The sequence below is a fragment of the Quercus lobata genome, chromosome 4, assembly GCF_001633185.2.
Source record: "Quercus lobata isolate SW786 chromosome 4, ValleyOak3.0 Primary Assembly, whole genome shotgun sequence".
NCBI classification, from domain to species: Eukaryota; Viridiplantae; Streptophyta; class Magnoliopsida; order Fagales; family Fagaceae; genus Quercus; species Quercus lobata.
The window spans coordinates 23241115-23255728 of NC_044907.1; the positions used below are offsets into that span (position 1 = coordinate 23241115).

General features: G+C 33.6%; 1 protein-coding gene across 1 annotated transcript; it reads right to left on the reverse strand.

Annotated features, from left to right (window-relative positions):
- Nucleotides 1–1844: 1844 nt before the first annotated feature.
- Nucleotides 1845–4104, reverse strand: LOC115984860. The gene is made up of 7 exons (XM_031107854.1): nt 3913–4104; nt 3638–3724; nt 3286–3528; nt 3007–3171; nt 2849–2902; nt 2605–2751; nt 1845–2207 (listed from the first exon to the last, which is right to left on the reverse strand). Exons 1-7 carry the CDS (start codon nt 4102–4104, stop codon nt 1845–1847), a joined length of 1251 nt encoding a protein of 416 aa, XP_030963714.1.
- Nucleotides 4105–14614: the final 10510 nt, after the last annotated feature.

Below are 14614 nucleotides of genomic sequence, written 5' to 3' on the forward strand. Positions count from 1 at the left end.
CTCAAACTTTCATAAATAAGGGATTGAGTGTCACTGCGATGGGTGGTCGGCCACTGTAGGGCATCAACACCACGGATTTTGGGGGAACCCTAAAAGACTTGACACGGGCACTTGCGCCCACTTGAACATGGGTAGTCAGCATTAAAAGAACTTCCCATAAATAACATGGGTAACGGCTCACCTAAGAGACAAGCAAAAGCGTAGTGGATGGACCAACGTCCAGAAGGACATTAAATCCTACAATGCCCCAACATTTTTTCCCAATGGATACAAGACCATTAAGGTCAGCATTTATCCCCATAATGAGGGACAAAGGCCTATAAAAAGGCATAAACAACTAGAACAAAGGTACAAAACTGTTTTGCAATATACACACTACAATTCTCTAACCAAATAGCAATTCCTCTGTACAGTTAAGCTTTGATCTTATTGACTAGCTCGTTGAAGGCCCTTTGACACACACCACACCGTATGCTTTGAGAACCTTATCCCTTTTTGTAGGATCTCATGGCTGCTGTGTTAATGTCATCCATCCATATAGATAAGGAGTTCGACTGAGGATTTTTTGCATCATTAGTAACAATGAATTTTGAAACTAGAAAACTAAAGTGAAGGTTCAAATAAACGTCCTGTAACCTATTATAATATATATATATATATATATATATATTTGTATTTTTCTATTTCAAATCTTGCACAACTTATTAGAAAGAGAGTGATATCATCTATATTCTCCATTGACTCATAGATATCCTTGAAAATACCCAATTTCCTTAGTCTTTCACTAGAATCCATCTAGTGATGATCTTGAAGATGAACTTTCATAAATAAGGGATGCTAGTGAAGAAGGTGGAGTGGAAGCTCATCTAGAACTTTATTCATCTGCTTATCTTCATTAAATAAATGGAAAAAAAATGATATTTTTCTTCTTTTTGGGTGCTCCAATTCCATATGCATTCTTCATCAAATTCCACATCCCAATTGATTTATGGTACTTGAATTTCACAACTTATAACCCTTAGAGCTTGGATCATACCTATAAACACATACTTCTCACTATGGTTATCTAGCTTGGACCTTTCTTGATCCGGTACATGCATATATGCAATGCTCCCAAACAAACATAAGTGAGAAATTGTAGGATTCTTTGAGCTCCAAGCTTGCTATGTGAGGTTCTTCCTCATACAATCCTTATGTGAGACTAAAATTAGTCAAATAGACTGCATGAGCGGGTTCATCCCAAACTTCTTTGGACATTCTCATACTCTTTAACATTCTTTTGGTCATGTTACCACTTACCACTACCTACCATACATGTTGGGATTTGAGAGACACCTTCCTTCAGATATTCCAATTATAAACAAATATAAAAAATTGGTAACTCATGAAAATTAAAAATGTTGCCATCTAGTTGGAAAAATGTTGTTCTCACAACGAATCTACTAGCTTTGATACCATGTTTTTGAAGTTGGTGGGTCTTTACATAATCACATTCCCAAACACTAATACACCACATATAATGGAAGAGACACACACTCTCAGAGCACACCAAGGAGGGTAGAATGAATGGGGAAGAGGATGAGAACTCTTTGTTTGGAACGGAGGAAAGCAGGCGTATATGTACTATACCATACAAATTATACAATCTTAACTTCCACTATATATTAAATTACATAATTTCAAATTTTAACTACTCCATAGAATAACTTTTTTATATATTAATGAATTAGAGAGTTTTATATGACATATGGCTTGTAGGTACATTTGCTGTGACATGGAAAGGAGAAGAAAATAATTCCCCTCTTATTATATTTCCCTCTTTATTCTTTATTTTAAAACAATGATCATGGACAATTGGGGTTTCTACCCGGACCACCAAAATAAAAGAAGCCTCCATAATCTTTGATACTATAGCAATTGGGTTTCGTCATGAATATCACAGGGTCCCGGGGCGCCCTTTTAAATTCTTTACCATTAATGACATTGAGATTTTTGAAGAAACTAGCCTTGCCGGGCCCTTCTTCTGCGAAATGGCCACTACCCATTTGTGTTGTGGTGTGCTGCCCTCCTGAATTATAATTTATGACTTCTCCTCCCCATGTAACTCTTGAAGCACCTTCAGGCAGGATCGAGAATATGGAAGATGGCCAATATCCAAAGGGTCTCTGGTTAATATACAGCCACCAGTCTACCCCTCCATAAACGTCCTACCTCATTGCACATGTCATGCAAATCAGTTTGTAATATTTTGAATGATAAATAAAGGTATAAAGACTAATGAAAGAGAAAACAAATGAATCTTTTTGTGTAGAACAACAGCTTAAATTCACCATCTTAAAATATAAATTAGGTAAAAAGAAATTTCGCATGAAAAAAAAAAACTTTAAATTTAAAAGTTGTATATAAAAATACATAAACCGGGAAAAAATAATTTAAAACATACATTGTTTTAACTAAAACTAGAAGAATTTCAAACATATCAATAACTTTTGTTACTGTAAATTTTTATTGAGGAAAAAAAATTACATATGATATGATCATATATGTCTATCCAAAAATTAGAATTATTTAATAAAGTAATTAAATTGAAATGTTGTACTATACCTTCCGAACGTAGAACTTGAGTGCATATTGGTTACCACCATACTTGGAATAAGGGGTGACAATTGCACCCAATGCAATCTCTTTGTCAACATGAACAAAGCCAGGGCACAACAGATTATAGCAACCTGTGCTTTGATATGCATCATCCTGTAGCCATGATTAAAAAAAAGACACTTTCAAACAAGAAATAGCATATGTACACATGGCTAGGGCTGGCAGGGAAGTCAAATATTAAATCACCTACAGTCCAATATACGAAGAGTCTAGTGTTTTTATCTCCATATAGACCTTTGCAAACCTGGTTTTCCACACAAAATAATTTTGTAAGAAAATGAAAAATTATTAGTAATTAATTATTTAGCATGCGCCTAAAAGAAAAGATGATGATAAAATTATATATACCATCGCGCCGGCTTCAATGGAATCAAGATCTTGACCATATTCACCTTTCATCACCCAGAATTGATAGCTGCTAGACTCATTTTCTTCTTGGGTATAGGGGTTCCATATGTTCATGTCTGCCGTCATTCCATGATACTTATCCCAAGTCTCACTATACGTTGCATTCTTGAAACTCAACAAGAAAAATAAAGGTTATGAATGTCGATTTGTGTCCTTCATTATAGTAGATACAATTGAGCTCAAACCTATTAATAATATTGGTTAAAAATTAAGTTGTACCTCAAGGATATTTGGATCGACATTACTCTGAGTTTGAGGGTTGGTATGGTATTTTTTCCTTCCAAAATTTGCTATAGAGCCTGCCCTTAATAAATCTTCTTCTTTAGTTCTTCTTATGGGAATAGTTCCTTCTGGGCACCTTCCATTCAAGTGCCATGGCTGAGTAAATTCGGGCTCGGAGTTTGAAGAGACGCCATTGATTTCATCAAATGAGAACCCTTCTGGGTAAGAACTTGGTCTCATCTATTGCATTTGGCATAGATACCAATGCAAACCCGGTCCATGCCATACATACAATAAGTATCAAATTATTCGTGATACTAAATGAAATTTAGTTAATTAAACTAGTTACCTGAATTGTGTGATTTTTTAACAAAGGATGATCAAAAGCTGGCTGCTTGTAGATGTCTACGCAGTCGATTATATCTCCATCCGGGCTCTATATCAGATACATTCTCATCACACACACATAGATATTAGTCTGAATTCTTAGTGTTGTAATAAAATTACACTGCTATTGCACATGGTAGTCATGTAGACACCATAACCCACAAAAGTGAATGACTCTTCTAAGACTAAAGCAGAAAATACTAGAACACAAACATGTTAAATGAAGTGATTAATAACCTCGATGGACTTAAGAGCGGGCTTGTTAAGGCGCTTTAATTGCTGATGGACCTCCAGTTTTTGTTTCTTACCAAATATGGTGTTAGTGTTTCTATTTCCAGCTAATGACATTGGTATGAGAAAGAACAAGCAGTAAAAGGTCATCTTTACTGCCCTCGACCACCTCCTCTCGCTTCCACAAGGGAGAGCCATGAGTGACTAGGTAATATTAGAATCAAAATTGCGGTGTACAGAGATGTAATAGCTAGCTTTGATCGTCCCCTTTGCAATACTTAAACGTGAGATGTAATAGCTATCTTTGGTTGTCCCCTTTGCAATACTTAATCATGCATTTGTTCATCCTCTTTGAACTGTTTCACATCCTATTTATCAATATATATACACATACAAACTTTTATAATAAGGATCACCCTGTTTTAAGTAAAAACATCCTATTTAATTTCCTTTTGACAACTACGATTCTTTTGTTTCTTTGTCTTTTTATAGGATTGGTCAAAATTTAAGGGAAATAATTCTTCCTCTTTGAACAGTTCCACAAGCTAAAAATTTTGGAAGTTTCTTTTTTTAGGTTAAATAAGGGAAATTCGGAGATCGTTTTCAAAAACATTTAAGGTTACAACCAAACATAGGAAAATTAGATAGTTTTATAGAAAATACTTTTTGAAAAATGACTTATTTTCTAGAAAAAATTAACAACAAAACAAACAGGCTGGCGGTAGTGGGAAGTGAGAATAGATGAGATTTAAATTTTGTAAAATAATTTTATTTTACTTTATCTAGTTAATACACCATTCAATTCACATACATTAGAATGTAGAAGTTTAAGCATAATAGAATTTCTATTTGACTTAGAAAAATGTTTCTTTATCATCTTTGTTTGAATACAAATCTCACATTTCTTTTCATCATCATGCTTATATGAAATCATACCATGCTTTGAAAAAAATTTCAAGCATTTGAAATTTAAATGTCCTAATCTAGGGGAATTTATTTTGTTAAGCATTCAGATAGCATACCAGGCTTAGTGGAGTTATACCGTGGTATCACTATGGCAGAGGATAAAGATAGTTGATGGCAATATGTAAGTTGAGCTCAATAATGTGAAATTTATTACTATTGAGGTTCTGTTTATTTTGGAAAGGAAATATTTTCAATAGATAATATTTTTAGAGAAATTTATTTATTTTCTGTTACTTGCTTGACATACTAAATGTAAATTTCTAGTCTTCCATACCTTGTTAGATTGGAATGTTGCCTTTCACCCTTCTCCTTGTTTTACTCTTTTAGATTTGGTTGAGCATTGTAGTTTGAGAGCTGTTTGTAATTCTCCTAAGTACACTCCCAGTGTACCTAGTGCTGTCTTTTTTAAGAAAATTTTCATTACTTTTCAGAAGAAAAGAAAAAAAGAAAAAAAAATCTATGTTAAAACCAATAAAAACCACAAAAGGTTGGAAGGCAGTGATGTTTGTTGTTGTGGTGGGAATAGTTTTAGGGGTGGAGGTGGTGGTGGTGGTGCAAAGTTGGAGGGAGGAGGGAGTTGGTGGTTGCAGCAATACAGAGTAGCTGCGTGGAGGTGGTGGTGGTGTGGCAATGCAGAATACGGGGAGGGAGGTGGTGGTGGCAGTGTGAAGGAGGGAGATAGAGGTGGTGGTTGCAGGGGGGAGGTGGGGGGCAGGGTGGGTGGTTGGCACAGAGGAGTGGGGAGCAGGGGTATAGATTTGATCTGTAAATTGGTTCTCACTTTCACAAAGTGTAAACCAATTGTCACAATTTTGGTATATTTTTGGTTGACCACTAGAACATATCCCATTAGACTGACAATTCTCGGTTGCAACAAATACATAGGCCAATACAAATGGGACATCTATATTTTGTTTCACATCATACTTTCTATTTTCTTGTTCCCATTCTTCTCTCTTCAATGTGATTGCCTGATATTATCTTGAATTTTATCATCTTTTTCATATACCCTGCTATTTTCAATGGTGATCATTCCCATAACCAATATACTGCATCAACCATTTATTTAGTTTCCTTTACTTGATGTGTCAACCTACTATGTTCCAGTGTCAACTTTTGAAGCATTTGTTCCCATGCTAGCATAAATCAGGAGAACAATAGCTGAACAGTGAGGTCTTACTAGGTCCTAGACTAGTTGCATTTGAAAACTAATCGATGAACTCTTCAGTTGATATAAGTATTTCCTGATATAACGTGGATTAAGTTTTGCTTTTTTGCTCACTGATTTCGCTAAGAATAAAAGATAATAAAACCATATCAAATGAATTTACCAATTCATGAGTGGGTTCTGACAGATATTTTGATGTGGAGTAGCAGAAAAGAAGAAGATAAGCCATAGTTTCGCAAAACAACCTTGTTACTTGCTTACAAGCTAAATAAGTTAAAGATCTTCTTTGCACTGCCATTGTTTTATAAGCTATTGACATGTCAGTATTAGTTTTTTTTAGTTTTATTGAGAAAGATGTGAGTAGAAGACAAGAAGAAGATAAGCCGCAGCTCCACAAAATAACCTTGTAACTTGCTTACAAGCTAAATATGTTAAAGATCTTCTTTGCACTGCCGTTGTTTTATAAACTATTGACATGTCAGTATTAGTTTTTTTAAGTATTACTGAGAAAGAGGTGAGTAGAAGACAAGAAGAAGATAAGCCACAGCTCCACAGAACAACCCTTTTATTTTCTAACAAGCTATATAAGTTTAGGGTCTTCTTTTCACTTCTGCTTTGCTTTGACCTACCACTTGCATCTCCATCATGTTGTCCTGATAATATAGAAAGCATCAGAAAAGAAAAGAAAAAAGAAAAAAGAAAAGAAAAGAACCATTATGTACATAATTAAATAAGCAAGGTTAATATTAGCTGCAATTGCATCCTTATTGGATCCAGCGATATTTTCACAAAAAGGTTTAATTAGGAGGGATCACATTGCACAACTTTATTCATTTAGTTCAAATTTAAAAAGAACTTCATTTCATTTCACTGAACAATCAGCCCAATGGTTGTATATCAGTTCAGTTTTTGCTACCAGTGGATATCATCCATAGATCCACTAGTATCACTCATACACAATAATTTCAAGCAAGAGTAACTTTTTTTTTTCAGGAAAATGTTCTATAAATGCGACACATTAGTGATAAGCAAGCAGTAGAAAATAAAACAGATTTAGAATTTATTTAAAATAGGAAAAAAAAAAAAAATAAAAAGAAAGAAAGAAAAGAAAACTGCAATCCAACTTGACACAAACATTTTATTATGAAGAATTTGTAAATGAAAGGATCCAAAAGAACTAGTCAAACAGAGACAAAGCGAGAATAACAAAATCCAGGATTTAAATTTAAAAATAAATGAAAAATCAACATCCTAAATCTATAGGTAAAATATTAGAAAGCCCTATATTTACATTCAAGGACTTGATCTTCAATTTATTTGGATGTTGGCCAATCTAGTGGCGACTACCCTCTTTGTGCATCATAACATTCTCTATTTTTTTTTTTTGATAAGTAATAAAAATATATTAAAAAGAAAAAGGGTGTCACCTGAGTATGCAGGAAGTATACATCAGGGACAAAAAAAATCTTATTGCACATCATAACAATCTTATAGTTCCAAACTATAGCAATGCACTGTTTTTTACCCAATCTGCACAAGAGAGATTAACGTGGTATCTACACAAGAGAGAGATTAATAAGTTGCAAAAAACACCACCCTAAAACCCATTTTCCATTTATATGGAATACATGGAACACATATGAATGTAATTTTTATGATAGATAATCTTTTACTGAAAAAAAAGGTGCAACTACAAAAAGTTTCTTGTTAAATCACTAAATTTTTTATAAGTTATTTAAAAATTTTATTGGTTACCCTCAACTTCATCATCATCGTCATCCTCATCGTCATCATCTTTGTCCTCAAGCACAGGCTCATCGGGCTGCCCACAAAAATTTAGTTCCAAAGCATTTTCAAGCTTATCAGCATGGAAGTAATTGCCATTTGAGAGCAAAAATTGAGGGAATTTGGAGTAAAAAAGATATATACGGGCCCATTTCATCTAGTGGAATTAAGAGGACATAAATAAATAGAAAGACTGAAAATCGCATATACAAAGAAGCCAAAATATGGCGGACACCTTGTATGTCATTTGTCTGTTATTTTGTTAAGTTCATTACGGCATATATCTCTCATACACAACAGGGATGGGATGGTAAAGCAGAGAATCATCACAACAATTCCAGTTGAACTGACTTTTCAAAGTTCGGAAAATCCTTGCCATTCTCTATATAACCTCAAATCAGAGATCGCCAAAAACATAATACACCCATATACTCAATCTCAACTGGCCCCTCCTCCATATATAAACTCTAGACGGAAAATGATGTCGTGGGTTCAACTCCCATTGGATTGCGCGTATCATTTATCATTCAAAAATAATAACCCATTCAAGAACAGCAATTTCCACACACAAACATACAAGCATAAAGTTCATTCTACATAAATTTCCACAAGACTCCACTCTTAACACTCCCAAACCTCACTATTAAATAAAGCAAAATGCATTCATCCCAAATTTGTTATCCTTTCAATCTCATATAGCACCGAAACCATTAAAATTCAAAGTACTCTACCTTCCCCCACACTTTTGCTGATTCAAATTTCCAGGGTTTGCTTGCTTGCAGATTGAATTTGTTCTGAACTGTGTGTCTAATACAGCATGTGGCAATTTGGCATACTTCTGTTTCTTCCCTCTTGTAGAACTAAACCAGTGCTTGTAAAAGGTGGAAGTGCACTCTAGAGCTTCTACTATTTGAGGAATCAAACAGGGTATCTTACTTTTTTTTTTTTGGGTGTGTATTTTTCATTAAATTGGGTTACTACTTTCCAAGTTGGGTGCTAAATTATGCTGTTTCTAGATAGCTGAATCCTGAATGTCAAAATTGCTTTCTGCATGGTAATCTTAAGAGACTTTCCAAAGCAACTTCCGGTTATTTACTACACTTGTTAAGACGTGTATGTATTAGCCAAACCTTGAACTATGTTTAGAAAGTACATTTTCCTTAGCATTGATTTGTTATACTTATTACTCTTTATTTGTTCTCACACCAGTTACAACTCCATCATACATATTCTTAGTCAATTTAATATACTTTAGAGGAACTCTTTTCTTTTCAAAAACCTACCACAACCTCTCTAGGTATTCTATCATATGCTTTCTTTATATCAATAAAACCATATGGAGATTTCTGGGATTTTTTATATTCTCAATTAGATATCTAAGAAAATTGCTTTTGTGGTAGACTGCCTTGACATAAAACTAAATTGATTATCCAAAATTGTTGTTTCATGTCTTAACTAAGAAGTATGGACATAGTCATGACATGACACCAAACACAACAGCATGATAATTCTTGAAAAATTAGCACATGACATGGTGGGAATATGACAATTAAATTTTTTTTTTTTTTGGATTGGTATAGGGGATATAACTATTAATAATGTTATTTAATATACATTCTTAGGTATATTTTATGTTTATTTCAAGTTTTCAAAATAAATAATAACTATCAAAATCTTTAAAAGCATATCTAAAATCAAAGAAATTTTTTTTAAACAAAAAAAAAAATTTATTTCCCCTCCCAACACAATGAGGACATGTGTATAGGAGTGTCCTTGGCATGGCCGGCATTGTCATGTGTCAGATAGGGATGGTCAACACGAACATGCTGAGGATTTTGGAATGTCCATGCTTCTTAGTATCTTAACCTATGTTTGATCATTATCTCCTGAAGTTTCATAGTTTGACTCATAAGTTTATTTTCATAGCAATTTTTTATAGTTTTAAATATCTTCTTCGTTCTTAGATATAGGTGTTAAAATTTTCTTCCTCCATTCTCTAGGAATTTTGTTAATACTAAAGATCCTATTGAATCCTAAATTTTTGAGGAATAAATTTAACTTATGTTGATTCTAGGAATAGAAATTTTTTTTGAAGAATTAATAGGAAAATGTAGAGATCTCACCTCTTTTGTTTAGATTCTACGGTAGTCAGGAAGGTGTTCTGAATATATCTCGTCATAAATACAACCTACACTTGCTTTTAGGTTTTATGTTGCTCCTGTACCTGGAAGGATGGGTTATCTTGCCGCTGTTGAAAGGTGACTACTAATATATTATTATTTTCTGATGCATAAATGATCAAGAAGTTGTATAGAAAAAAATAAATAGATGTTGTGAAACTTTTGGCCATTTTCAGATTCCTCAAAGTAATGGCCATGGTGTGGGCCGGAAGACAAATTACTAAGCTTATAAGAGCTGGCGGGTGAGCTGCCAGTACTCAAATTTTCTTCTATTATTTAGTAATTTGTGTGGACATCATGATGTTTCTTGATTCTTGAATAAGCAATTCAGCTGTATGATAATGGAATATTCTTTACTATTTTACTAAAAATGGAGCGAAATAATATTGTTTTAAATTAAGTCATCTGAGCCATTGGTCAATATATATATTTGAGCTGTTTGGAATATATGCTTGTTGAAGTTATAATCGCTCAACTATACTGTTGGTTGAAGCAGATACAAGAACACAATAATGGGAGAAAAAGGGAAAAGCCATATGTAATGAATTGTTAAATCTAAATCTAGTGCATGCTGTTGAAATAAGTTGTCTCTTTGAGGCAGCAGAAGGGATTGTTTCTTTTCAATCTTAGCTGTAAATCTCGTGATCAACATTGTGAGAATGTAGTATATGATGATATGATGATTCCAAGGCATGAATGTTATTAGTGTTTTCTTAGCTCTCTTCTTCTTTGTAATTAGTGATTTTTTTTTCGTTTTTGCTTTTTCATCTTTTTTTTGTACTTTTGATATGCTGGTGTTACTTTGCATTTAGCAGTTTTTTGAATATATATCTTTCTTACCTATCAAAAAATAAATATTATTGCTGAAAAAATTATTTTAAAATTTCTACTTTTGATACTGGCATATTATATTCAGTAAAAAAACAAATTTTATCTATAGGTTATGAACATTGTTCTAGGTTTTTCCCATCTTTTATTTCGTAATGATATTGTTTAACTACTGATTTCATTTAAATGCCATTGTACTCACTCTTATTGAATAGAAGTTCTTTTTATGTTAAATTTAACAGTCTTTTGATTCTATAGAGGTTCTTTTTATGCAGAGCGCTTACCCTTGCACCTTTTGTAGACAGAGGATTGTCATGGTTCACTGTGAAATTGAAGTTTGAGTCTCAGGGGAAGGTAAGCGACACTGAAAATTTTTAAAAATTCTTGTTTTGTTCGATTACAAGTATCTCATTCCTTTAACTGTTTCCAGGCTTTCATGGCAATTGTTGGGTTCTGTTTTGCACTGGCTATCATCCTATTTTTGGTTGTGACATTGCTTTGGGCCTGAAGCTATTCCTCTTGTTTGTTCTCGCCTGGCTAATACAACAGAGCCTTAATTTCTCTAGTTCTCTTTAAATATTTTCATTTTTGTTTTTCCTTTAAATCACACCATCTATATGTAGTTCATGTCCCAATTAGTTTTCTGTATCATTATTTGCTGCTGTTGCAGAATAAATTCAGCCTCTTGTTAAATCAAATTTTGTTGTACAGCGTAGATTTTGTTGCAAAAAAAAAGATACTATACAACTATAAATATGAGTACGTTGTCATAAATGAGTACACTACAATGTACGATGGTGTCCGAAAACCTCAGGAAAGTGATTTTACCTTGTCTTTTGATGATGCATTAAAAATATTCTTAAAACCTGGAGACATTTACTATTTTTAGTTGTGATGATTTGGGGCTAAAGCTATTCTTGATGTTTGTTCTCACTTGGTTAGGTCGATAGAGCCTTCTCTAGTTCTCCTTCAACATTGGCGTTTTTGGTTTTTCCTTTAAAAGTTCAGGTTTAGTTCACTTAATTTATTTTGAACATGAGTTAAATTTGAGTTCATCATCAAGCTAGATTATATGTTCGAACTTGCTTCATTTTCTTATTGAAAAAGCTTGAACATTTTCCTAGGCTAATTGCTTATTCTATTCTTATATAAAGTAACCAACATGACTAAATTTTTTTAACTCTTCACAAATCTCTACAAATAATTAGTAACTAAATTATAGTTGAGATTTTACTATTAGAGTTAACTAGATGTAATACTTTCATTTATAAACTAATAAAATATGAATGATTCTTTCATATTGGCCATTTGTAAACGGAAGGCAGTGCTGAAATTCAATTAGATAAACTGCTGATTTTCACTATCGAAATTAGTACTCCCTGAGATCTTTTACCATATCTTGGACAAAACGGGTATACTATTTTATTTTTTATTTTTTATTTTTTTTTTTTTGAGGAGGGACATAACGGGTGTACTTGATAACTAGGAAGTGAGCTGATTTTTTTTTCGCTGAATAGGAAGTAAGCTGACTGAGTTAAATTGTTCTTGATAATCCATACTGCATCATTACTACTCTTACTCTCAAGACAAAGTAAATGGTCAACTCCAATTATTTTTTGTAACAACATTGGACTTTGATGTTTAGCCTTCATTTGTTGAAACCAAAAACACTTCAAAACAAAATGTGCAACTTCTCACTTCATACTCCAAAAATCCCTGAACCATGCAATGATCACACAGTTTCCCTCGAGTTGTTTGTTCTTCACAGTTCCAATAAAAGAGATGAAATGCAATTGGACTGAAAGGACAAAAATAAACCAAATTGAACCAAATGGACCCAAGTGGACTGAAATGGACTAAATAGACTGAAATGGATCAATTGAACCAAAGTGAACTGAAATGGACAGAAGTGGGTGGAATGGGCGGAAGTTGACCAAAATAGGTTGAACGGATCGAAGTGGATAGAAAGAAGTTAAGAGCATAGCAACTATAAATGCTACATTTCAACTTTTAGATATTAAATAGATAGCTTCACAATTCCAATGTTTATTTGTTTATGCTTATGCTTATACCCTCACCAAGCAATAGAATATATTGCCTATAATTTGTTAAGATCCAGAAGGTAAAGTAATCATGTGGTCATTCTAGGTTACGTTGCAATTTAGAGAACACCTTCTGCTAACCTACCAATGATCTCTAGTTTTCTCAAAATTATTTCCCAAACTCAGAAAATATGTTTTTTCTAATTTTCAAAAACACACTTCACTTAATCCATTTCATCCTTATGCATTATTCATAATGTACAAATGCAAATACATCACAATGTGACATTTTACAAATTAATAATGTTATGAATTTTTTTAAAATTTTTTTTACAGTGGGTTAGGACACAAATCCGCCTAACCCAACCCAACCTAACTATATTTAATATATATTTAAAATTTTAAAAATATATTAGAAAAATATATTAGAAAATTTTATTATTTACTTTTTTGCCTTTCTTTCTAAATAAAACCTTGACCTTAAGTTCTCTTTATATAGTTTGTGTTTGTTTGGGTTGGGTTGGATTGGGTTGGATTTTTTTTAACTCACCATGGTGGGTTGGGTTGGTGGGTTAAAAAAACTCTTCAATTCGACCAAACCTAGCTCATGCACACCCCTAGTGAGTAGGATCCTAGTCAGTAAATTATAACACATGGCACAATGTTATTAACTTGGTAGACCACTAGGCACTACTGATGTGACTAAATAATTTATCTTGTCACATGGGTGTTTATTGCATAATGGTCACACTTTTCATCTCCTCACCACCGATTACCATGGTTGTTTTTAGGAGCAATGCTTCCCACTGTTTGACAATAGTCCTCAACAAACACTGCTACTCTTAGACACAGGCTTTAGGTACGAAGAAAGATTGACTTTTATTATTTTTTTGATACAAGATAGAATCTCTACTCTAGCCTAATCTAAGTATATATGTGTATGAAACTCCCTCTTGGAAACTTGAACCCTAACCCCTGCCCCCCACACCCACAAGCATTTATACCTGTTTAGATAGACTTTTATTATTGATACTAATAAAAAACTATAAAGTGGAGACATCATCGGCCACAAGGCCGGCAATGATTGGCAGGGTTTCCTATTTCCTCTATCCATACAATTTTAGAATTACAAGATTGGCCCAACACAGCCATGAGCTATGAAATGAGTAGGATTTGTTACAACTTGCTTTTGTAAGACTAAAAAACTAGTGATCTAAAAGAAACATCCCACTGACTTACCTCCTCTAATGAATGAACCATACCTAAAGTTCTAAACTATTTCATTTTGATGCCCAATTATGCCAAAATAAACCCAGCTATACTTATGAGTTGCTTTTTGTAAGTTGAACCCGATTCGTTAGGGTACAAGAGCTCTCATTCAACTAAATATTACACTAGCCCAATTCACAACAATGGCTTAAACCAGATCCTCTTGAAGATCTATTTTCAAAATGCCATCTAAGAACATGGCCCAGGCCCACTTAAATCAAACCCAACTCAATCACACTTAAAATTCTCCTTTTAAATCCAAGTCACACCGGCCATGGCCCCACCTGTTGGCCTATTTTGAATTAAACCCATTCAATTCGAGTCCAACCTCAAAATTTAACCCATTCCACCATAAAAGTGAACCTGAAAGTTTACTTACAGCTCTTAAAGAACTCAAGCGGAAGCCTAGATACACATTCAAACATAAACCTAGTAGTGAAACATGTCATTTTTCTTTTCTCCAGCCCAGT